We start from the raw sequence: 26,922 nt of genomic DNA on the forward strand, positions 1-26,922 counted from the left end.
TATGTATAGAAACCTTATATGTTTGAGTGGCTGGACTGTAGCCTACTATACCAGTGATTGCGAACCTATGACATGCGTGTCAGACATGACACACAGAGCCCTCACTGCTGGCACGCGCCCCATCGACCCATTCACGTTGTTGTTGTTGTCCGCCCCCCATTTGTTTTCCCGCTCCTCCTCACGCTACAGCTTGTCTCCGCTGTTAAAACCTGCTGTTTAAACCTGGATCCTTTTTGGTTGTTGTTGTTGCTGGTAGCCAGAGATTGGTTTTTTAACCCATTCTGTGCTGGTTTTTTTGGCGCTTTGGCAGACTATTTCGGTGCTGTGTGTTAGTTCCAGCGAAGGTATTATTTGTCATTTATTTATGTTCTCTTCCCCCCCAAAAAGTGCAGCAGCTTTGGGGCACTCCCCCCTCAAAAAAAAGCAAAGCAACTTTTGCACCCCCCAAAAAACCTCCAAAACTTTGGTCAGCAGCTCCCCCCAAAAAGCTCAACAACTCTGGGCACTTTGTGATAAATAAGGGGTTTTTGGTTTGGTTTGGTTAAATAGTTAGTTTTTGGTTTATTAAATACAGTTATATATTACAATTATACATTTTTGTTATTTAAACTATAAATATCGTGAAATTATGGGTTTTTTCTCGAAGTGACACACCACCCGAGTTATGCTCGTTTTTTGGGCGAATTTTGACACACCAAGCTCAAAAGGTTGCCCATCACTGTACTATACAAACCTAAGAGTCCCACCCATTGCCACACCTGCTTTTTTGCCTTTGGCCACACCCACTACTGGCCTGTAGCTGTTGGAAATTTGTCTACTGTTTATGGGAATGCAGCCCTTGAGCTGGAAATGTTTTCCCACCCCATGAGTATTAAATCCATCTTTTACTCTTAACGTCCCGCAGAGCTGAAGGGCATAACACAACATACCCTCTTAGGTTTCCTCCTGCTCACTCTGTTTCTTCCTTTCATTTTCATGATTTTTTTCAGTCATTTCAGATCTGGGCCATCTTCCCCTTCTGGTTCAGGAATCTGGTTTGGAAACGTTTTCTGCTTTGGGTCCAACTCCCAAACATTTCATGTGTTTTATCATTGAAATTCTGTCTTGGCCATATTAAAAGTGAAATTAACTGACCATATCCTCCCCTCTGTAAATAACAAAAAATAAGGAAGTTGAAAATGGAACAGATTGTTAAAATATTCATTGGACCTTTCTTTTAAAACATCTCCCTGAGGCCGTCGCGGCACATGTCTTCTTAATCATCACTTTAAGATGTCGTATCTGCAATCTTGGAAGTGCTAACTTGAGAGCCAAGTCACTGATTCCAGTGCGCAGGAGGCTGAGCGTTGGCAATTTGGCACAAAGCTTTGGACTGAAGTCTTCTATCCAAGAAGTGGGAAAAGAGATAATGCATTCTTGGAAAACAGATGGAACAGTGGCTGTGCTTTTTTAAAAGGGTGTGTGTGTCGTTTGACGTATGAATAACAATTCTATTTTGAAACATTGAAAGGGCTGTTCTTGTTGGGCAGTCACATTTGCAGCGCCTTGTTTGGCTTCAGCCATCTTCAGAGTTCTCAATGAAGACTGACTGTTCTATTAATTCACCCTTAGCGCCTCACCTGGATGTATCTTGCCCCATTTGAAGCATCTCAAACATAATCATATTGTGGTACAGTATTACAAAATATCTTCTACCCCTTCCAGGGTTTAATAGTATAAAAAGCAAGGTATGTTAACTCTTTCTGTAGGAATCATATACTGGGAGATGCAAGTGGTCTTCTAGGTCTAATTGTGTTTGAGTGCTTAGCTGAGAGAGAGAGGAAGGGGGGATGAGCTTACTGTTTCACACAGTGATGTTCCTTAGGACAGGAGTGGAGAACGTGGAGCTGATGAAAGCTGGACTCCAGCTGTTGTTGGGCTCCAGCTTTCCTCAGCCCCATCCAGCATGGCCAATGGTCAGGGATGATGGCAGTTGGAGTCCAGCAACATCTGGAGGACTGCAAGCATTCTGCTTTAGGGCTACGGACAATGGAAACATTTGGCTCCTTCACCATTATTTGCCTGAAGGAGCAAAGTGTGTTGAAAGAACCTGTGGGATTGTACCTTCAGCTCTACCCCTAAAGTGTGTGTGGTTCCTCCTTCCCCCTCTATCCATGCTACTGCATAGATGTCAGAGGTGTGGCCATTCACTTCCATGATCATCTGCTCGCCTATCTGCCCTAGAGGTTTATCTGGTGTTTTGCACAGCAGAGCAGGTCTTCCACTGAACCCAGCTGGCAGATCTCAAGTATAGCACTATACTCTAAATCAGGCATTGCCAAACTTGGCCCTCCAGATGTTTTGGGACTACAATTTCCATCACCAATGACCACTTTTCCTGTTAGTTAGGGATCCATCATCCCTAGCTAACAGGACCAGAGTTGTAGTCCCAAAACATCTGGAGGGCCAAGTTTGGCCATGCCTGCCCTAAATAAATGTGAGGGACAGAGACTGTGTTCTATGTTGACGTTCTCCTGAGCTTTATAGCCTGTTCTTTATCAAGGATTGCCAACCACTTAGAAAAGCAGCACCAACTGAATACCAAGTCCCTTTAGTTTATACTTGAGGCAGTTGGCCTCTTATTTACCCAGGCATAGAAGAGTTTACTTTTTGGCTGCTCAGTGGAAATTACTGTCATTAATTATACTGATGTGAGGTGGAGGGCAATGGTGAAAGAGTGATTACTTGGTTTCATCTGGAGATCATATTAGGTCAGCCTTCAGCAACCTGGTGTCCTGCAGGTGTTTCAGACAGCAGATGCTTGGTAAAAGCCAGATTGGCAAAAGCTATATGGGGTGTTATGTCCATTTTAAAAAACAAAACAAAACATTGTCTATTGTGATGTTCTACTGTTGCTCTTTTAGTGGACCATACCATATTTTTCTTTCTTAAAAAAACACACACAACAAACACTGGGAAGGAGGAAAGATGGAGATGCTTGCCCGTGCACCTTTTTAAAGTTTTGGTGTCCAGCCAAATGATCTCCTTGCTTTTGCAGGAAACTCATTATTGTGCATTCTAAATCTGCCGTATAATTACATGACCAAATGCTATTTTCCTTCAGAGGAATGAGCAAACTGAATTTCATAGGCAACATCCGCTGAAGTCTTGGAAGCTGCTGGATGAATTTACAGTGTTAGCCTTCAGGTTTTATTCAGCCAGCGAAAATGGTTAAGCAGCTTCTTAAATTTTGGGGTTGGATTTTTTGGCGTGGGAGTGGGGGCTAGATGTTCTGTCATTCAGATTCCTTCCCTCCACATCCTGCAAAGGGCTGGACATTTGTAAAATCTCTCAGCTTGCCGTTTTGACAGTTGAACTGAGCATCCTGACAAAAGTTCTTGTTTAAGTAGCAGCCCACCAGTTTCTTAGATGTGTTTCTATGTTGTATGGAACAGAATCGTGTTAGTGTCTTGACTTTTGCCAAGTAAGCAATAAATTGGCATTTCCCTTGAGTGGTGGAGCTTTTTTGAAGGATTTTGCTGAGATGACCCAGTTCATTGCTTATGTGAGCCCAAGTAGGGCTTCTCTTTCTCTGTTTTGCCAGACGTGATATTGACAACATCAGAAGTATAAATGGCCTGGCATCCTTTCCACAAACTTGCAGTGTTCTCTCTGTCCTTAAGACTTGACATGCAGTTTCTGTCTCTCTTTCTCCCCCTCTCCTCTTTCCATCCCTCTAAGAATGTGCTCCTGGCCCAAGTTAATTTTGTATAGCAAGGAGGATAAAACTTGCCTTGCCTTGCCTTGCTTGGCTGCCCTCTTGTTTGGAAACTCGCTCTAAACATTTCCACATGGCTTGCACTCTTCACGCAAAGTTATATACATTTTGAAAAACCCTTTCCCTCCCACTCCCCTGGCTTCTCCTACTTTGGGCTGTTGGCAATGACCTAGCCTTGTTACTGTTTGTGTTTCTTTTGTACCTTTCTGTGGCTGAAATCTCTGTGGGCCTTTAAATCTGTCAGCAGCCGCTACCAGGCTCAGTATGCAATTTTAGCTCACTGTTTTCACAAGTTTCTGGATCCAGAAAGTTTTCCAAATGAGCCATTGTGGAGCTGGCTTAAAGAGGTATTGTTCCTGCTTTAGGGTATGGCTTTATTTTTAATAGCTCAGAAGTCCTCACAATGTCACCTGTGGAAGGTGTCACATTGGCTAACCCCTGGTATGTATGTATTATTAATAATGATGATAATAACAATAATTTGACTCGACTTCCGAAGGTTTCGACTTACGAAGTCTGCAAACCCGGAAGTCTTTTCGCCGTGTGTGCATTCTGCCACTTTTTTTGTAGGTTCAGACAACCCTTTCCCCAAGCAACAATGACTGTATTCCTGAAGCTGGATCATTGGAATACAGGGAAACTGGGTTATCAGAAAAGGCCCAATACTCCCAGAATTTAGCTTCCTGAAACCCTCATAGCAGCAGAATCCATTGTGCGTAGGACTCTTTGGAAGAGCCTAGTTTCCCTGACGGCAAAATTCTTTACTTGTCTGACAGCAGAGTGTGCTTGTCTGAATCCTGTCCTGTTTTGAGATTGCCTGAGTTGCTCACTACTGAGTAAAGTTGACTGTGAATCTATGTAATTATGTGCATAGATTTACCTTTGTACCGTAAATACTAGGTTTACCTCGGTAACTTAGTGGCAGAACAGGATAAAGAAATACAATCCGAAATCATAGACACTTAACAGACTGAAGAAGCCTGCTCACACCTACCCTGTCTCCCCAAAAATAATGCATACCCATAAAATTAGCCATAGCAAGATTTCTAAGCATTTGCACAATATAAGCCATACTCCGAAAATAAGACATAGTGATAGGCGCAGTTCTGGAGGGCGCCAAGGAAGAGGCGAGGCTGGACGCGTAATAAAAATAAGACATCCCCTGAAAATCAGCCATAGTGTGTCTTCTTGAGGAAAAATAAATATAAGACAGTGTCTTATTTGGGGGGGAAACACGGTATGCATAGGACTATAAGCCATCGAGTTTGGAGAGTATATTATCTGTTGAATTTTTTAATTTAGGATCCATAATGGTGTGTTATATATCATGCTCCCTGGCAGGGCTCTTAAAAGGGACCTGCTGCAAGATTCTTCCTAGGCCAAGGAAAGGGAGGAAAGTCCTTGTGTGCTTAAGAGTTCAGTGCATAGTTCCCAAAAACAACACTGAAGATGAGTTAGATATCCTGAAAGAGTCAACTTTTAAGTTTTAATTTTAAAGTTTCTTCAGCTGAAGACATGGAGATAAAGGTGGCCTTGGAAATCCTCTGTAAAATACATATTATTTATATGTTTCTTTTTTGTCCTCTCCAGGATGAATTGGATCTCACCGATAAGAACAGAGAGGCAATGTTTGCACTCCCACCAGAGAAGAAATGGCAGATTTACTGCAGCAAGAAGAAGGTACTCACTTTAGTTTAATTGAATCACATAGCGATCTCTGCATGTGTGGATGATTTGAACCATATGATTATGTGCATTTATCAGGGCTGGTCCATGTCATTTGTTGCCTGAGGCGGGCCAGCTAATGACACTCTCCGCAACATAACCAAGGCTGGCCAGGTTACTTTGGCACCTGAGGCAAAATGTCCCTCTTTGAGGCAGTAAAAAGGCAGCAATAATAAATAGCCCAAACTTTTCTACCTTTTCATGACACTCCAGACCAGCTGCTTCAGTCAATTGTCTCACTCTGCCTAGTGGCAAACCTGACCCTAGCATTTCCCATTGGCCATCTCCATCATGATAAAATCATTGTTTAACTGAGAGCATGCCACCCCACCTTTCATATGCACTGCCTGCATGGCTAAAACAAGCCGCAGTATTTCTGACTTGGTAAGACCCAATTTCTACTTTGAGATCCTGTGAACCAGCACTATCCATGGGATTCTTGCTAGTCTTCCTATTGATTCATAGGTCCTGAGGAAGGAAGGAAGGAAGGAAGGAAGGAAGGAAGGAAGGAAGGAAGGAAAGAAGGAAGGAAGGAAGGTGCATTTATTTCATTGGAGCTGCTGGTGGCATTTTCTGGGCCCAGTAATGCTGTTTGTGTTTAGCCCTCCCCAGTGAGGGGTGCAGTCCCTGGCTGCACAACAGCTTCTCTTATCACTCCCTCATCCCCTGGAATAGGTTCATCTGCACAACCTTCTCTGTGGCCATTTTTGTAGGCAGGCTAAGTGAGCTTTTTTTTAGCTCTAGTGGGGAAGTATCTGTTTATAGCCATCTTGCTGAATGGTGCGTTCTATCCATCGGCCAGCCAGGTTTGACAGGAAGCAGCAGCCTTTAACGATATTTAATATGTCTCTTAGATTTATTGTATTGCCTCCCCTCCCTGTTTTAAGAAGAGGAGAAGTAAATTGGAGTTCTTTTATCTGAAGAGGGCAATGGACTAAAAATGCTCTTGACTTGCAGGCCTGCTAGTTTAATGAATTAATGAATCAAACACGCCAGTTTAGGCATGGGAGTCCTCCTGCCCATTCACCCACCTGCAAGCAAATACCTGGTCCTTCAAGGTGAGGAGGGAACTAAAGGTCAGATGCAATGCTTGCTGTATTATGAAATCGGCTGTGGATAGCACCCAGTCCTAACTGAACTGGCTCACCTAGTTCCATTTCTTGCTTAGTGTGAACAATCTTTTGAAGGATTCCACTGAGTATTTAAACCTCAGCTTGTACCGTACAACTTTCCAGGCAATTGTGCTGGTCTTGTACAACTTTCCCCAGGCAATTCAGGTCACTGGAATTCACATCTCTCTTCCTATGTGCGTATTATTAGTAGTAAGTAGTAAGAAGAGGCTGTGCGGATAAGGGTAGTAAAATATGATGATATTTTTATTGTGTGGTTATTAGTCATAGTAGTGGTTGCAATACGAGTGATATTGTATTACAGTTTATTCAATGACAAAGACTCCTAGGAACTTAACATCGTTCTTGAGGTTCTTGTTTTGTTGGTATGGAATTGATGATTGCGATGTTTTTAACTCTGTATTTTTATTCTGTTTCTAAGTTGCTTAGAGACTTCCTTGTATTAAGTGACTAATACTGCTTTGGAGGCCTGTGCGGCCAAAAAGTGGTGTATAAAAAAAAAGCATAACATAACACCAATGAAATTAATAATAAATGAATAAATAAACAGCAATACTAATAATATAATTGACTTTTGCACGCCTTGGTCTATCTGCATTGACCCTCATGAGTGGAACCCATAGACTCTAGACTCATCAGATTGCTTACTGCAGCATGTACAATTTTGTGTAAAATGACTTTTTTAAGCACAAACAGAAGCTCAGGAAGCTATCTTTGCAATGCTCTACAAAAAACCCCCCGATCCATGCTGAGATTGGTAGATACTCTCAGGCCCCGACAACCACATTAGGGCATGACTCTCACATTGACACAAGTCAATACAAATGGATTCAAATATGCTTGGAGATGGGCACCACCATCAAAGGTATAAAAATTATGTTTATGTTTGAGCATAACTCTCTGTGATGCTGCATATAGGAAGGTAGTATGGCCATCTAGTTTGGCATTCTGTTCTCATAGTGGCCAACCGGATGCCCATGGGAAGCCCACACAGGGCCCCCACAGCAACTGGCTCTGATGCTGGAGGCAGGAGCGGCTGGCGCAGTGGGATTGTGCCACAGTGCTGCCCTACTGGGGGAAGTGTTGCTGATGCTCACCTGGACAAGGCAGGGCAGTGACAACTTTAGGGCTTCATTGGAGCACAGGAGAGCCAGTTCAGTGTCGCCACTGGTGCACCTGCACCATCCTCCTGATCTCTCCATTATCCTGGCCCCAACCCTGCCCCGTTCAGGTCAGCAGCAGCAGCACTGCTAGGGAGGCAGCTCCTGGGCACCACCATGCCAGGTGGCAACTGCTTTCGCTTGGAGTGAATATCTAGCTGTAGCATTTAACAGGCTTCATCTCCATGAATTTGTTGTTTCAAACAGTGCAGATTGGTGGCCGGATCGACATCTTGCATGATAGCAAATTCCACAACTTTATTCTGTGTGAAGTGCTTCTCTCTGTCCACTATTCAGCTTTCTTAATAGGGAAGTTGCTGCAGTCGCCTGCTGATTTTGGTTGTCCTTTCTGCACTTCTTCCAGATCTACAATATCCTTTTTTCCGGTACAGAGATCATAACTGTATACAGTATTCCAGGTGCGGTTGTTCCGTAGGTTCACAGAAAGGAATTGTGATATTGTCAGTCTTCAGTCCCTTTCCTAATGATCCCTAAGATGGAATTTGCCTTTTTCACAGCTGTTACACACGCTGGATTATCATTTTCATTTCAGGATTGTGGCCCATCTATATTAAGCCTTGAGACCACCCTTTCCGTAGAGGTTGATTAATGTGTCCCAGTTTCTGGCAAGATGCAAAAGCAGTGGGGGTGGGCTTTGTACATTGTGCCAAAAATCTGATTACATGAGAGGGCTCGTGGCTACATAGTGGTGATACCTTGCTCGGATCTTTCTTTGCCTTGCTAACGTTGGTACTATTGCTGGGACTCAAGGCAAAAGTTGGGACCTTTGTTGATTTTGGTGCTTTAGGTGTTAGCAATAGCTACATAACAGTTTCTACCAGGAGTAACCCAACACCCAGTGTTCACTCTCGTCAAATCCCTTCTTAAAACACCTCCCCTATGGAGATTTCCAAAGAAAACCTTCCATGAATGTTCATCTGGTCTCATTTAAAGACATAATGCACCAAATGAAGGTCATGTCATCTGTTCTCTCAGCATGTGTGTGGGGAAGTGGGGGGGTGGATGGAAACTCCTGAATGTGTTTTCTGTTTTGCATTGTGCGTGCTCTTTGTGGTGGGAACCATGTTCACACAATGTCAAGCAAAATGTGGATATACAATAAATTAGGACAGTATCGGAGTTAGGGATGTCGGAGAATTCCAATAGAAGCAGAAACGGGTGAAGAAATTGCCACTGTTTGCACATTTGCTCAGTGCCAGGAATGGATTAACTTCTTGCAAATAAAGATGACAATTGTTGAGACTGAATTTCAAAGCTACGAATATCTATCACTGTTCACAGTTATTTGGTTGTAACCTCTGACACTTAAAAAAGTTCTTTCACTGCACATGAAACAGTTTCTCTCTGTGACACGTTTGGGCTACATGTTCACAGCTAGCTTGTTGAGGGATCACTATGTCCTGCGAGTGTTTGCTTCATAATCTATATTCTTATTCAGTACTTTATTGGCTACTTTTGTTTTGTAAATTTCTGCTGTATTTATGGGGGTCTGTCTTGGCATGTGTTGTTGCTGAATGCCACAAAATGCAATGGCCAGCCTGATGTTGCTGAAATAAAATACAGTATTCATGTTTTCCTTTCCATCCTCTATCCCCAAAGCACATACCTCCAAGTCCTCTGCCAGCCAGCTTAGTTGAAGATGTCTTGCAGAGAGACCTCTTTGCCATAAAGATGTTCATTTGGGCATCTCCTCAGGGTTAGTGGGCTTGCTGCAGGGGGCTTGCTGCAGTGGTCGTTCGGTTGGAAGCCGCCCAGAGTGGCTGGGGAAACCCAGCCAGATGGGTGGGGTATAAATAAATTATTATTATTTAGTTACCTCTGAGCTGCTGCAAGGACAATTTGCAGGTAAATCAGTGGATGCTGCCACCTCCATTTTGATTGGGATGATATCTGCACTCTAGAGCTTCTGGATACAGACCAGTGCCACTTTAATCCTCATTAACATATTAAAGTGTCATGAATTCTCACTATGCTGAAGTGTGTTTTTGCTGGCCCTTATCTGATAATGTGAAAGCTGATTCTAAGAGGATCCATCAGCAAAGGTTTTCAGAGATTATTATGGTGGAGACACATCTACAAAGATGGTGCTTTACAAACAACAAGTTTAACAGGTCCTTACCTCAAGGGATTTTAAGGAGGGGCATCACAATGAGAAAGATGAGTCTGTTATTTATTACACCTAACATTTTCCAGGCAAGGTACAAAATTTAAAAATGGCAACAGAGCTCTTGTCTAGGAAACCAGAAATGGAAGTTCCCTTGAGAACCATGTTGGCAATTCCAAGTCTAGGTAAGGTAAAGGTAAAGGGATCCCTGACCGTTAAGTCCAGTTGTGGACGACTCTGGAGTTGCGGCGCTCATCTCACTTTACTGGCTGAGGGATCCAGTGTACAGCTTCTGGGTCATGTGGCCAGCATGACTAAGCTGCTTCTGGTGAACCATAGCAGCGCACGGAAACGCCGTTTACCTTCCCGCTGGAGCGGTACCTATTTATCTACTTGCACTTTGGTGTGCTTTCGAACTGCTAGGTTGGCAGGAGCAGGGACTGAGCAACGGGAGCTTACCCCATTGTGGGGATTCGAACCATCGACCTTCTGATTGGCAAGGCCTAGGCCCTGTGGTTTAGACCACAGCACCTACTGTTTTGTAAATTACAAGTGTAATTATTAAGCTTATGCACATATCCTTTGATTGGTAAGTGACAACATCAACAAAATTCTGTTCCCCTGGCCACTTATATAGTACCTGAAAGATGACAGATATTTTCTGGTAAAGCTTTCATTCGTGTTTCACTCTATACTTGCTGACATCAAGGGAAAAGCCATTTGAACTCTTTCTCAGGAATCCATCTATGTGCTGACATTCCACTCCTAGATAAAACTCTGAAAATGTCAGCCGTATTCTGGGGAACAGCAGAAGGGATGAGAGCTCTGTTTTTTCTCTTGCGCTCTCTAACTTTCTCAGCTTAACTCACAGTTTCCGTTATGCAATGCTGGCTCATTTGTTTATCTTAAGAATGGAGGTCGCTGAGGGTCAAGCCCTTGAAAATTATATATTTATTTTTTAAACCTGAAGAATTTCTTTTCTTTTACCATGGGAAAGGCAGAGAAGATTTGCAGCTTCTCCACCTCTCTCTCTCTCTCTCTCTCTCTCTCTCTCTCTCTCTCTCTCTCTCTCTCTCTCTCTCTCCCCCCCCATTTTTTAAAAGGCTTACAGATGTCTGAAAATCTGAGGTCCGGAATAACTTCTCTTAGCGATTTAGAACAGGCCTTCAAAAGACCAGGCTCAGACTGTGAGGGTAGCTGGTCAGAATGACTTGGTGTGAAGTGTACTTGAGTGTAGAATGACTTGAGTGTAGGTAGTCAGAATGGTCCACACAACTGGTTATTTCAGCCAAGCTAGTGGCATTTTTGATATTATCAGAAGTTGCTTCTCCCATGCCACTCTTGGTAATATTTGAATGATGTGAGTCATATAAGTAGGGCTGGAAAAAATGTTTACCTTCTGCATCCTATGGGGTGACTTTGGCATGGGAAGTAGCCATATTCTTGTCCCACTTCCCATGATTCTGTTACTTCAAGATGCTCTTGAGGGGAGTCATCCCTAGGCTATCTGCCCTTGGAACAACTGTTAATATATAAATGGGCTCTAAGGTCCAAGTTACACAATCTTTTGAGGTTTTCAAGGATAAAGTTTTCAGTGTTTCATATGACCAAGGTGTCACTTGACAAATGTCGTTATCTCGGCCAGGTGAGGTGATGTTTAAAATCCTTAGATTTTAGGTATAAAGAACCTTCTTGCTTAACCGAAGGGTGGTGACCACCTTTGTCCCAGGAGGCAAGTGAGGGGGACCTTCACTGCGACCTCCTGCTTTCTCCTCCAGAATGGCTGAGAGATGCCTTTGGCTGGTTCCTAGGGCCTGATGCATCAAACCGATTGCCTGGTGCAAATGTATGGAAGAAGCTGGTATTTCGGTTTTCATCATTGAAATTACATGATATCAGTGTACAGACCCGCATTTTGACAACAGCTGTGGAAAAGAAAAAGTACATGTTCCCAGGGGTATTGATGGGCTGTAAGCTCCACCATAGGATTGAGTGATCAGTTGAACAACAATGTTAATAGCAAGAGACAGCAGCGAAGGGACAGGAAACATTAGACACTGGTTTTGGATGCGATGAATTTGAGGTGTTGGCAACTCATCCAGAATGAAATGTTGGAGAGGCAAGTGGAGATGTGGGATTTGATTGAGGGGGAAATTTTTGATGTCACTGGAGTAGAGGTTGCACTGTCAGAGGAGAGAGAATTGGCAAAGGCCAGGCAAAGAGCCTTGAGGGGTTTTGGCAGAAAAAAGGGATTAAAAGGAGAGAGGGTCTACCGCTTTCAGAGATGGTGAATAAAACAGAGTTTCAGTATGTATGAAATGTATAATTGTGGACTGCATTGGGCACCATCCAGACACATTCAAGTAGAGGTGGAAATAGTTATTGCCAAAATTACAACAATGTAAGTTACACATAAGAAAGGAATAATTAAAAAATGATAGCAGTAGAAAATAAGCTGTAAAAATGAGAAGGGTTATTTTTAATTGCATTTCCAGCCAGTCTTTGCCCTCATGTTAAGGAAGAATTTCTAACTCTTGAAATAAAATTCTTAAAATGGGTTAAAAGGGCAGGCTTTCAAAATGTGTGTGCTTAAATGAAGTTTTATAACCTTTGCAGAAAACATGCGAAGTCTTCCTTTGTCAGATCTCCAAAGGGTCATTTCGTATTAAGCAGCTACCTGTATCTTCACATTTCTAACTTAATGGGTGAAGGGGACTGGTTAGCAGGGAGCCATAGTGGAGGAGGCAGTCTTTATAGGTGGTTCTATAGAACCCCTCATGACTGTTGCTCTATGTCAGTGTTTCCCAACCAGTGTGCCTCCAGATGTTTTGGGACTACAACTCCCATCATTCCTGACCACTGGTCTTGCTAGCTAGGGATGATGGGAGTTGTAGTCCCAAAACATCTGGAGGCACACTGGTTGGGAAACACTGCTCTATGTGACTATGTGCTGGTTCTCGGAGCAAGCACATCGACTATGAATAACATACCCACGTATTTAAACAGATGCATACCTACATATGATAGCTATGAATGGAACAGGGTTCTCAAAAGCATGTATGGAGTTGATGAGAGCCCTGCTGGATCAGACCAAATGCCTTTCTAGCCATCGGTGTGTCATCCACACACAACCTATTTGGGGCAGAAAACAGCAATGTAATGCTTGTGTATCATGCTGTCTTACAGCCACTGCAGGCACTGTCACCTTCCAACATTTTGATTTCACCCCCAAAGGCACACTCCTTCATTGTTTCCTGGTACAGACGGATGCTATCGTATGCTGTCCTTTAAACTATTCTTGCATTTGGATTGAGGGGATGGGTATCTACCTTTTGCTGTCAAATATGAAGGAGTTTTTTATTTTTTAAAAAAAACCATGTAAGCTAGTCGCACAGCAGTTTAGAGTTTCCTAAAATGGTATTTTCCTCCCAAAAAACCCATGGAAGGGTCTGTACCAGATACAGTTATTGTAAAGTTTAAGCCTGTTTTAAACACTGCAATTACACAGTTTATTTAAATCAGAGTCTGAGGTCTCTCGAAATGCTTGGGTTTTTTTAAAAATAAACCCCAGTCTTCAGATTTCACATAATGCACCCAGACATTAGCTCCATCCAGGTCTGGAATGCTGGACCATTTCGAATGCCTTGCTGACTGCTGGGTAGCCCTGATTGAAAAACAAAACAAAGGTTTCGGATTCTCTTCTTGTATACCTAAGCTAGTTAGGACCAATTCGTTTGAAACAGAAATAATTATTATTGTTTAAGTGAAGCATGAATCGAATTATCTCTCTCTCTCTCTCTCTCTCTCTCTCTCTCTCTCTCTCTCTCTCTCTGTGTGTGTGTGTGTGTGTGTGAGAGAGAGAGAGAGAGAGAGAGAGAGAGAGAGAGAGAGAGAGAGCATGAGCATGTATGTGTATAATGTTAAAAGAATGCATAAACCTTTCATCCCACATGTTCTGGAAAATGTGACGAGAAAAAGTTTGAGGAGCAATTGAGATAACTGTGGGTTACATTTCATATATTGCCACTGTATTTTGGAGTAAGAGGATCTCCTAGACAGTCTCTCAATCACTGTGCTGTCGGAAGGCTACTTAACAGGGAAACACATACTGTATTTTTTTTAAAAAAAAACCCTCTTCTCCTCCTTTGCTCCACTTTTTGCATATAGAAATACTAATAGAATTATATAATTGTAGAGTCCAATGGTTAGAACATGAGGCTGGTGCTCAGTTGAGACAGGCTCATTGTCACCTCGCTTTCTGGCACCTGATAGGGATGGTGCCCATAGCCACCCTGTGACAATACATGCTTGACTCCAATAGAACTATAGTTGTCAAGTTCTTCCCTTTTTTTAAAGGGAAATTCCCTTATGCTGAATAAGCTTCCTCACGAGAAAAGGGAAAACTTGACAGCCATGAATAGAACCCACTTCTCATGTGGATCTTCACTATTGCCCTGTTGTTGTTGTTGTTGTTGTTTAGTCATTTAGTCATTTAGTCGTGTCCGACTCTCCGTGATCCCATGGACCATAGCACGCCAGGCACTCCTGTCTTGCACTGCCTCCCACAGTTTGGTCAAACTCATGTTGGTAGCTTTGAGAACACTGTCCAACCATCTCATCCTCTGTCGTCCCCTTCTCCTTGTGCCCTCAATCTTTCCCAACAGCAGGGTTTTTTTCCAGGGAGTCTTCTCTTCTCATGAGGTGGCCAAAGTATTGGAGCCTCAGCTTCAGGATCGGTCCTTCCAGTGAGCACTCAGGGCTGAATTCCTTAAGAATGGATAGGTTTGATCTTCTTGCAGTCTATAGGACTCTCAAGAGTCTCCCCCAGCACCATAATTCAAAAGCATCAATTCTTCGGTGATCAGCCTTCTTTATGGTCCAGCTCTCACTTCCAAACATCACTACTGGGAAAACCATAGCTTTAACTATACAGACCTTTGTCGGCAAGGTGATGTTTCTGCTTTATAAGATGCTGTCTAGGTTTGTCATTGCTTTTCTCCCAAGAAGCAGGTGTATTTTAATTTGGTGATTGCTGTCACCCTCTGCATTGATCATGGAACTCAAGAAAGTAAGATCTCTCACTGCCTCCATTTTTTGCACTGTGAGTCTCTAATCCTGATTCTCTATGTTCCCATTTCCTACTGTGAGGGGCATGGGAACTTGGATGGAAGATAAGGCTATCAGTTTCTACTTGCTGTGATGGCTATGCTCTGCTTCCACACCCGGAAGACAGTTATGCTTCTGAATTCCAGTTGCTGGAAACCACAGAGAAGAGTGCTCTCGTGCTCAGGTTCTGCTTGCGGGTTTCCCACAGACATCTGGTTGGCTACTGTGAGAACAGGACTAGATGGACCATGAGTCTGATCCATCAGGCTCTTCTGATGTTCTGCTGAGACTCTCAGTTTGAAAAGCCATAGTGAAGAGGAGTTAGTAATTTGATACATTATGGCTGAGGGAGCGCTTGACTGTGTTAATGCTGGCCTTGATAGCCTTTCTGTTGTGGCTGTAATGTGTACTCAGACCTTAGTATATACTCACTTATTGGGGCAGGGGGGGGAAGGGTACCAAATCTGTAACCACAGTAATAGGGAGATGAGCTATTAGGCTAATATTAAAAAATGCACAATTGAGCACCACAGACATGTTTTGAGTTTTGAAAGATTAAATCACTGCTTCGAGCGGCTGCAGTTTTGCAGCTCTGGCTTGCTTTGAGCAATTCAATCTCTACTTCAAGTCACAATATTGTGCATAGTGTTTGAGGCAGGCTTTTCTATCTACGCTACTAAATGCACATATGAAAACTCTTGCGTTCTGGCACAATCTGGTTAGCTAAAAAGCAGTCTATTCAAGCCCCCTTCTCCTTCCTGTTCAAATATATACATATGGAAAAGTGAGCCAGAAAAGGTTGACCGCATTATAGAGGCCTGATTCTTCCTTCTATCAACAAAGAAGAACAAGCTATGCAATTCAACTGTTAACATTTGTTGCTAGGCCTTACTGCTGACTATTAGAAATCCGTTACCATATGCACACCTGTTCTTCACACTGGAGAGTGTGAAGACTATTTTTCATAGTCATTAAGCTGCTGTTTATCAAGGAATATTCATAGTTTACTTTGCAAAAACTGAAAGGAAAGTTTGCACACATCTCTTGCCCATTTCTGGAAGGGACAATTATTTCCTATTGCCTTCAGAACCCTTGGGGGAGATGTATCAGAAGTGTCTAACAATGCTTTGGAAGTGCTTAATTGTACTTTTTAGGAAAGAGTGCATTGCACTTGGACCGTTTGGTCTGTCCTGCTTCAAAACTGGAGGCTCTTGTGACTTGCCTGCCTTAGGAGTTGTATATACTGTATGTGTGAGAGAGGGAAAGAGTGAGAAAGAAGTCTGGAAAATCTTGAATTTGTTTCAAGCTTCAGTTATAAATGTATATTGTGTCCTATAGCTTGTGGGGGGGGGGAGGAAGAGGCTGTACATATTTTGCGCATTAATCAGAGAACGCCAGCCAGTAGAGGTATAATTGATCACAGCCCAATGAGGCGAGCATCCCTTAGTTTGAAGAATGTTCCATATTTCATAGATTTGAGGGTGGGGCGGGGAGAGAGAAACTAAATCAGACCTTGCCGAACTGGGCCAAGCAATGCAGCAGCTGATTAAAAGTTGTTTTCGTTGTTGAATTCAGCCTAAAGAAATCTGGTTTTCAAACAAACACTAGCCTCAAATCCGTCATCTGCCTCCCTCCCCCAAAGAATAAAACAAAGCATGGTCTGGTCTGGACTAGTCTAGTCTGGTCTGGTCTAATCTAACTAAAGCATCTATGACAGATGGCCATTGAACCTCTGCTTAAAAACCTCCAAGGAAGGAGAGCCCACCACCTCCGGAGGGAGACCGTTCCATTGTCGAACAGCTCTTACCGCCAGAAAGTTCTTCCTGGTGTTTAGATGGACTTAACGGAGAATCCATAAATACCCATTGAATAGGCCGACTTCTGTTAGTTTGGTTTCTTGTCTCCAGTACTGTTTTTGGTTTCTTTTTTCCAGTGCTGTTTTATTTTTGTGAAAATAAAAGCGGGGTGCTGGTACTCTTGATAAAAGTTCTGTGGGTGCTACCACACCCTGTTTGCCATGTGCAACAAAAAAGAGGTGATAGGACTCCATGCCAGTGGGTACCATCACAAATACAAACAACAACAACAACCACTGCCTGCTTCTAAACACTCACTGAAGACTGTTGAATCTCCCAGGTTCCATGTTGGAAGGGGGCCTATTGAAGACAGTTAGCTTCTGTACTTAAAATATATGTTGACTGCATTGCAGTTGTATGGAATTGGAAGACGGTTCTCATATTGACTATAGTGTTGTTGCATTGGGAAGAATGAGACAGCTGCTTATGAAATACTGCAGATTGCCATCTGTTTTTAAATTTAATATTTACACTATTCAGTGGGAGTTTAAAGTAGGCTTTTCTATAATATATTCCATTCATGCTCTGCCCCTGTAGTTGGGTAATTGTTTCCATATATTCTAGGGTGGCCATATTTTAAAAAGTAAAAACCAGGACACCCCGAAAGTTGTTGAGCTTTAGAGAGTGGGGGCAATGTGTTCCTTCTGCATCTCCTGGTGCACGAAAGCTCTCCTCCCCACCACTCACACTAAGTTGTTTTGCAGTCACCTGACACAAGAGTTTCCTTGCTGATCCAGGTTCCGAAAACTGGATTTAAAATTCTCAGTTTTGTGTTTAAATGGAAACAGTGCTATTCCCCTAGAGAGCAGTAATTTGTGGGCTTCTCCAGACATTCTGATTCTTATAAATGTTCACCCAGCAGCTGGCTAAGAAGAGAGGTCAGATGAGCCATTCTCAAACGGTATGAATAATTGAATCTCAAATACATCCCAAACTCTTTGTGTCTGCAAGAATGGCTTTGGTGGACATAAAAAGGGTTTTCCTGCGTTTGCTGTAGATAGAAGAGCTTATTTGAATAGAAGCTGGTAAATATTGTCTTAACCCATTTCTCACACATTTTGTAAGCTTACTAGAATAAAGGTTGAAGTAGTAAAATGTTTTTACACTTAGAACAAAATCACCCTTGTGATTATTTCTCCTCCTCCTATTCAGTAAAACCTAAAGTCTGGAAGTGGATACAGGGAAATGGGTGTGTGAAATATCTACATCCAATTTGTATTCAGGACTGATATTTAGAAAAGCAATTTTAAATATCATCATCATCATTATTATGTTTCTCAGAGGAAAAAGGAAGACACAGATCTGCATAAAACTTGCATTTGATATGTATAGATGCAAATTTAAAAATAGTAACGATATTTAGGACTCAACACATTACACCATAGTGGGGAAGACAGCAGGTGTAGACTGCAGGCCAGGCGCTGCTAACTATGGATGGTCAACTTCAAGGTTCCTGCTCCCCCTTTGTGTGGTTCCTTATCTTTAAATCATACTTTGCCTCTAAAACAGAGAACTGTCCTTTGACAGCACTTCGAAGTAGAGGACTGTAAAGTAGGACACAAGACCAACCTAGCTCCCCCGACCCTGAAAACAGGGATAAAAAATAGTGGCAAATCCTTACACTAGACTCACAGTATGATTGCTAGTTAATGCATGAAAATTGGTGGAAAAGAAAAGAGAAGATAAATTTAAAAGCTTTCTCTACCTTGCTCATTTATAAATGAGATTCCATAGAAGCATAGCCCTCACTGGAATGACCTTTATTTAAGTAGGCATAGATTTATGTGATTTATGTGAGAGCTGGACCATAAAGAAGGCTGATCGCCAAAGAATTGATGCTTTTGAATTATGGTGCTGGAGGAGACTCTTGAGAGTCCCATGGACTGCAAGAAGATCAAACCTATCCATTCTTAAGGAAATCAGCCCTGAGTGCTCACTGGAAGGACAGATCGTGAAGCTGAGGCTCCAATACTTTGGCCACCTCATGAGAAGAGAAGACTCCCTGGAAAAGACCCTGATGTTGGGAAAGATGGAGGGCACAAGGAGAAGGGGATGACAGAGGACAAGATGGTTGGACCGTGTTCTCGAAGCTACGAACATGAGTTTGACCAAACTGCGGGAGGCAGTGCAAGACAGGAGTGCCTGGCGTGCTATGGTCCACGGGGTCACAAAGAGTCGGACACGACTAAACAACAACAAGATTAGCTCTCTGTGTCTGTTCTTGTATTTGAGTCATGATAAGATTATTATCTAAAAATAATGCACTGGTTATCAACTTTGTATTGTGTGTTTTTGCTATGAACTGAATTTAGATATGCCTGATATGCACGAACAACAATTTTCTGTACAGGGTTTGAACTGCTGGCAGTGGTGATGACCAGGAAACATATCTCAGGTGAAGTCATGATGGATACCTCACTGAAAATGACAACCCAGTGTGTGGCAGCTCTGAAAAAGGCAAAATCCATGTTAGAAATCTTTAGGAAAGGGATTGGAAATAAATTTGTCAGTATCATAATGCCATTACACAAATCTGTGGTTGAGAACATTGTGTACAGTTCTGGCTACCACAGCTTGAAAGGGATGCTGTACAGCTCTGAAAAGTTCAGAAAAGCACAACTCAAATGTTCAGCAAGTTGGAGCAACTCGCCCTGTGAGGAAACATTACAATGGTTGGGATAAGTAAGCTTAGCAGATGACATGACAGAGGTGTGTAAAATTTAGCATGGTGCAAAAAGAAAATAGCTTGGATGGTAATGATTGTGGCAATCTTTTATATATCTCATATAACTCTGATTTTCTCTTTTCAGGAGCAAGAAGACCCTAATAAGCTTGCTACAAGTTGGCCGGACTATTACATTGACCGCATCAACTCCATGGCTGCAGTAAGTAACTTGCAGCATACTGTCGAAAAGTTGCTTTCTCTGAGAATATTGTTACCTTGACCGTTCTGACATAGTGGGTTGTGTAGAGGCACTGTCATATCAATTTTCCCCACTCCCTGATTGTGGTAGGGTCTGGCTTCTCAGAGATATTCTAGACCCCTTCCCTGAATTTTCAGCCTTTGTGAACAGTAGAGTATGTCTCTATTTTCTTTAATTAATTTATGTGTTTCAAAACAAATTACTACAATAATGGTAACGTTCAACTAACTATTAGAGTAGACCCATTTCAATATGGCTAAGTTAGGTCCATTCGTTTCAGTGGGTCTACTCTGAGTCAATACCACCCCTGAACCACCATAAACATTAAACCACTTGTGGAAATCAGGGCTTTTTTTCAGCAGGAACTCACTGAAACTCAGTTCCGGCACCTCTCGGGTGGGCACCATTGCCATTATAAGAGAACGAGGGAGGCATTCATAGTGAGTTCTGGCACCTCTTTTTCTAGAAAAATAGCACTGGTGGAGATAATAAGGAAAAGTGTGCAGGCAATATTCTACCCAGTAGTTTACTAAGTAGTAAACTTGTTTCCACCTTGCAGTGTTCTTGCCAATGAGTGGATAGTCAATGGAAAAACAGTATCTAAAAATATATATATTTGGTTGGAATGTAGGCAGCTGCCTTATACAGAGTCAGAGCATTGGTTCATTTAGCTCAGTACTGCCTCCACTGATTGGCAGGGACTCTCCAGCATTTAATGCAGGAGTCTCTTCCAGTCCTACCTGAAGATGCTGGAGATTGAATCTGGGACCTTTTGCATGCAGCACAAATGCTCTACCACCCAGTTTATAGCCCTTTTGGCTGGTATTATTCCCTCCTTGCCCTCTCACTGAAACATGGAGCCATGGTTGAAGTGGGCCCAGCCAACATGTGCCATCCACATGGTAATCTACTGGAATGGATCTTGGCACCCATGGGTGCTTTTATGGAAATGGTTGCCCTTTGCTTCCCTTGTTTCTTTCCCTCTCTTCCAACAACATGAGCACGTGAACTCTTAGACATTCTGCTTTCTGTCTTCAGTCGTCTAAGCTTAGCAAATCAAATAAACCCATTCCCTGCTTTCCTGTGGAACAGAAAAGTTACCTTTACACCCCCATGTTGCTTTTGGAAGCTTGTCAACATTGGCACTCCTATATATATATATATATATATATATATATATATATATATATATGTTTGCAAATGAATGATAGCTTTAGAAGCAGCTCTTTAGAACCACAGCTATCCTGAGCACATGACGTTTAAAAGTGTGTGTGTGTGTGTGTGTGTCAGAGGTCAACAATACAGCTGTTACACATTTATTTTTCATGGTTTGGAAATGATTTGCTTGCAGCACAAGAACTTTATAGATCAGGAAAAAAAATACATCATTCAGCACATCTCAGAGATGGATGCTCAATCTACTCAGGTCATTTTCATTTGCTTCTCTCTGCAAATGAAATGATAATGATAGGGAACAACAACAAAAAGATGGAACAGTGTAATCCTGTGTGTGCCTGCTCAGAAGCAAGTCTCATTGAGTTCAGTGAGATTTACTCTCAGGTGAGGGTGTAGAGAATTGCAGTTCAAATTAAGGTGCAGGCAGATTAAAAGGAATGAGGAGATAGCAGGTCTAGATGGTGATGAGTTTGCAATGTGCTCTGAGATGTAGATGGGGCTACACTCCCTCTGATGGGGCAGATATGTATATTGGGGGGGGGTACTTCTGGATGCCTCACTGTCCTTTGAGGCTGGAGTGGGCTCAGTGATATGGAGTGTCTTCCATCAGCTTTGAACGATATGCCAACCTCCCCTGTCTGGACAGGATTGAGACACCTCCTAAAGACCCATCTTTTTAAGCAGGCATTTCCTGACTTGTAAGATCATTAATATTTAACTGTATGTTTTAGAGATGGCTTCTCTGTTTTTACGGATGCATTTATTTCCATTTTGGGTTTCACATGTCGTATATACATTTCCCTTTTCCAATCTTACTGTGTTTTATGTAAATTGTTTAGGGATTCTGCATATTAAGCCGTATATAAATATTATTGGTTATGATGATGGTGCTGCTCCTGCCCGCTAGTGCTAGCTGCAGAGGTTGAGTAGACCACCTTCCTACCACACTCCGTCTTTGATAGGGTCGTTTTAGCAATCCCCATCGAAGTGGTGTCAGGTAAGCACCACCCCTAGAAAGCTAAGGTGACAAAGTCACTATGTGAAGGTTTTATTCTTTTTTAATTAAAGGTAAAGGTAAAGGGGCCCCTGACCATCAGGTCCAGTCGTGTCCGACTCTGGGGTTGCGGCGCTGATCTCGCTCTATAGGCCAAGGGAGCCAGCGTTTCTCCGCAGACAGGTTCCGGGTCATGTGGCCAGCATGACAAAGCTGCTTCTGGCGAACCAGAGCAGCACACGGAAACGGTGTTTACCTTCCCGCCGTAGCGGTCCCTATTTATCTACTTGCACTTTGATGTGCTTTTGAACTGCTAGGTGGGCAGGCGCTGGGACCGAGCAACGGCAGCTCACCCCGTTGCAGGGATTCGAACCGCCGACCTTCTGATCAGCAAGCCCTAGACTCTGTGGTTTAACCCACAGCGCCACCTGGGTCCCTTTTTCTTTTTTAATTATTTGCATATAAATTGCCATGAAGTCATTTCGTTGTGTGGTCACAAGACTGTAATGACAGAGCAGTCATGTGACCACACAATGAAATGACTTCATGGTAATGAAGTGAAACAGTTGTGGAGGCCAAGACTGTGTAGGAGTGAGAACTTTTTGCTGGCAACAGCAATTATAATTGTCTATAATTATCCCAGAATGCTGGGATTATTTGGCTCTGTTTGGTTTTGGATTCAAGCATCCTTCAATTTCAACAAAGCTCTAGTTGGATACTCAGGGCACCCTAAATCATAGGGATAATAAAATTCAATATATGAGTGTTTCAAAAGTGGGCACTGGTGGTTCAACCGCCTTCCCCAGCGCTGCAGAAAAAAATAGGGTGCTGATAAGTCCCTGCAGAAAGGAATACAAATTTAGCTCCGGATCACATTCTGACGAAACTGTCATTGAGATAGTATCTTCCCACCTCCACCCTGCCCCCCAAAGAAGCATAATTCTCTAGGACAGGAATAGGGAACCTGTGGCCCACAGATATTGCTGGATTCCAACTCCCATCAGCTCCAGACACCATGGCTGTTGGACAAGGAGGTTGGAAGCTGGAGGGCCACAGGTCACATGGCATGCTAGAGTGCTTCAGTCTTGTTTTGTTTCTGGCTTTGCGGAAGGGATGCCGGCACAACGTTATTTCCTTGTTTTCTATCAGTTGCTCTCCCTTAGAGGAGGAGGAGGAGGCTTGCTCCGCTTATAAGGTTGCCAGACTCAATAGAGGACAGGACTTCTGTGCCTTTAACTGCCCTGCTCTCTTTTGAGTCTGGAAACCTTAAAGAGAAACCAGCAGGCCCTTTGCTTGGAAATTAAACAAAGGGTCTGCTGGTTTCTCTTTAAGGTTTCCAGACTCAAAAGAGAGCAGGGCAATTAAAGGCACAGAAGTCCTGTCCTCTATTGAGTCGGGCAACCCTATCCACTTAACTGAGCAAATTTGACTTTAGCGTGAATCAGTGAATGTATCTCCCTGGAGTTAAATCTAGTTCCCGGTCCCAGCTGCAGAGTATATAAGAGTTACATTGCTTCATCAACTGACCACCCTGAAGATTTGACATGTGTTGGCACGGCATGAATTGCAAGCACAAAGTGACACAGAAGGGCTCATGGAGAAGCGGGGAGTGGGGCAAAGAGGCTCTCCAAGGAAAGTGAGATTTTATCTGATTTGTGCTGAACACTGCATGAAAGACTTCGCTGTTTGTAAGATGTTATTATAAGTGTCTTGGAAGGACGGAGCATGGTTGTTTCTTCAAGCTCGCCTTAGCTTTCATCACAGTATATTCATTCAAAATGGACCCAAAGTGAAAAACAAGATGTGCTCAGCAGATTTACTCAGAAATGAGTTGCATTGAATTCAACAGGGCTTCCATTCCTTTGGGATTTTCTTTTAACCTAATAACCACTCTTAGGATTGCAGCTTTGGTTAGGGCCAAACCAAATGATGCTTTAGCTCTGTATCTGTGCTCCTAAGCACATGGTTCTTCTTCTTGTTGTTGTTGTTGTTTTAAAAGGTCAGCTTACCCTCTAAATGGTCAGGGGGTGATGCTGCCTGGCCCTGTCCTCTTCGCAATCCAGCTCTTAGCATTGGTGCCGGGGTGAAAGGCCTGGCCAGCGTGGCTTTGCCTGTGGAGTTGCATACTAGCCAGGACTCCAAATTGGCCAATCCAGGCAGGCTACTGTGCAGGCCCTCCCCAGGGGTGGAGTCAACTGTGCCTGTGAGCAACACTTGGGTCCATGCTTGGGGAATAAATAGAGATCTGCCAGGCCTCCTCACCCAATTCGTTGCCAGATCTCCTTCCCTCAGATATTGACTGTTTGTGCATGCATGACCTTGCTATAGACTTCATTGGCTGTCTGTTCGGAGCTGGGCAGTAATTTTCCCACTTGACAAATTGGCTCTGGCCCTGTGGTTTTTGCCTACCTCATTGCAATCTAGGTGCCTGATCCAGTTTGGGATCCTAGTTCTAGGAGGTTAGGGGGATTTTCCTACTGTGGTCCTAATCTGTGTTGGGGGTCCCATACTGGTATTTGCAAAGGGGTGAAAACTCCCAAGTAAAGTGCATGGGGGTCTCCCCCTTATCTAAATTGCTTATGCTGGAGGCACATACTGAATCAGGACCTTGGGTGGTGGGGTAGAAGGAGATTAAAATCCGCACACTGGAATTCTGATCCATATCAGCCACCCCACAGTGTCCATTTGGTTAAAAGCAACAACGTTGCACTTACAAGACACAGACTTCTTTGGTCCTTAGGCAGAAGCTCATTTTTATCCAGCTTTGTTACTGGGGAGGACTTTGCTTTCTTGGTGAGCTTCCCAGCAGCATCTCCAGTTTAGTTTGGCAAAAAGCTCTCGTGGGTGAATCCTGAGTTGCTCAGTAGCCTCAGATTTCTCTGAACTTTCGTCCAGTGCTGAATTTGTAACTGTTTCTTTGCCTCGTCCAAACAGATGCAGACCTTGTATGCATTTGATGAAGAAGAAACGGAAATGAGGAATAAAATAGTTGAAGACTTGAAGACAGCTCTGAGGACTCAGCCCATGAGGTAATTATCCATCCTCTCTCCCCACACCACACACTTCTTGGGCCATGAGCTGAGATCAGCTAACACGGAGAAGTATAGTGTTTTGACTGTTCTCTTAATTTGGTTCTCTAAAATCACAGAGGGAGTGTAGTTGTCATGACTGTGGAGAAAAGTTCTTTTCTCTCTGAGGTTAACCAGTATGGAACTGTTGAAGGGATGGGGGAAGCTCAGGGAATCTGCACGGCTGCATTCAAACCTGCCAACTTTCCTCTGGATCTAAAATACGGCAGTGATTCTTAAACCACATGCCGTCATCATAAGCTTCTTCCTTTTTGAACCTGATAGATCTTCCATGTCAACCATCCCTCAGTCCGCACGTGGGTGTGTCCACCAGTCTAGTTTCAAGTGGGACAAAATGAGGGGAAAGGTAGGAAAGAGAGAGAGAAAGGGCATGGAAGAAAAAAAGAGAACATGAAAAAAGAAGTGCCCCATGCATATTTGGTTCTGGCTTTGCCCATAGCTGGATCCAGCTGCACCCACCCCCCCAGTCCCTGACAGATTGCCCCCAGGACAATGTGATGCACAACAGAAGAAATGTTTCCTGCCTCTGCACTCAACCATATTAACGTTATCCACCTGGGTCCTACACTATACTGCTACTCTTTCCTCACCTGTCCATTTGTGCATGGAATTTTCTGAAAATCTTGAGGTTGAGCTTATCATGCGGAAGGATTTTTCCAGTTCCTGCCTTACTCCTTGATCTCGGCGGAAAGGAGTTCCACTAAAAAATGCAAGCAATTATCACATATTTTATACTCATAAAATGATGCTAGACCTAATGAAATGAATGGACTCATGCTACTCGTGCCTATTAATTTCAGTGGGTCTCCTTTGAGCATGACAAACATTGGATGCAGCCTTTTATATACATTTTTTGGTGTATAATTTTGCATCTTATTAGCTGGGATTGTTTTTTTAACCCAACAAATGCACGAGGGGCTTGGGTATAAGTGAGCACTTGATGCAAGAAGCATTCTGATGTGAGCAAACTTGATAATGTGGCAACTACCAAATTCCTTATATATTAAAATGGATTATTCCTCCATCCTACTCCTTCTGATAACCTGCTCTACCACTTCTCCCTTTACTTCATACATAATCTCCAACTCAAGGCACCTGGGCCAACAGCAGCCACGGACTAAGTTTTTGCCTGTCAGTATTCTAGTAGTTTGCAAATAACACTTTGTGAAACTCTGTGCCTAGACCAGCAAATCATGGGGAATTATATTCTCTTCTTTACAGGCTTCTTCTCTCCAGCCAGGCAAATATATTCATATAGGTATATTTGCAATTCATATTGCATTCTTTGCAGTTATTCTAAATGGTGAACATGCTCCCCCCCTTATTTTTGGTCATTAGCGGGTGGGCTCCCTGTCTTCTCTGATCAAGTGCAGACTTCATTCATATTTTATAGGATTGTAAAGTGATAAAGGAGCAGGCCAATCCAGAGGTTTACTAAATTAATAGGCGTAAAATATAATACAATCTGTTTGCAATCTTGTTAGGCTGCAGTAACTAATGAAGTGCTGTTAAAATCAGCTTAGCAACAGCCTGGAAGCTATCCCAATTGTCTAGTATAATAAAGGAAAAAATAGTAATTAGGGGTATAAACATGTTTGCTGAGATGGAAGAAGCGTAATACTATTTATGTAAACAAAACAGTTGTAAAAAAAGTGGACAGGCAGAATCTACATCACATAATAATAATAATAATACAGTGGTACCTCGGTTTGCAAACGCAATCCGTTCTGCGGAGGCGTTCGCTTGCCCGAGGTATTCGCTCGCCGAAGGCATGCTTCGTGTGCGCGAAGCGCCGATAGAGTGTTTTGTGCATGTGCGAGCTGTGCAGATCGCATCTGCGCATCCAACACCGCGGAACCCGGATTTAAACACTTCCAGGT

At 43.0% G+C, this 26,922-nt stretch overlaps 1 protein-coding gene across 7 annotated transcripts in view; it reads left to right on the plus strand.

Annotated features, from left to right (window-relative positions):
* The window catches only part of DAAM2 (dishevelled associated activator of morphogenesis 2), a 212,942-nt gene that overhangs the window by 110,711 nt on the left and 75,309 nt on the right, over positions 1 to 26,922 (plus strand). For all 7 annotated transcript variants that reach the window (XM_035108128.3, XM_088666585.1, XM_088666584.1 and 4 more), the window contains 3 exons: positions 5,348 to 5,437; positions 19,670 to 19,744; positions 24,888 to 24,982. In XM_035108128.3, the coding sequence (XP_034964019.1) occupies positions 5,348 to 5,437; positions 19,670 to 19,744; positions 24,888 to 24,982 (260 nt within the window). The remainder of the gene's footprint in view (positions 1 to 5,347; positions 5,438 to 19,669; positions 19,745 to 24,887; positions 24,983 to 26,922) is intronic.

Source organism: Zootoca vivipara, chromosome 3 (assembly GCF_965207765.1).
Source record: "Zootoca vivipara chromosome 3, rZooViv2.hap1.1, whole genome shotgun sequence".
NCBI classification, from domain to species: domain Eukaryota; kingdom Metazoa; phylum Chordata; class Lepidosauria; order Squamata; family Lacertidae; genus Zootoca; species Zootoca vivipara.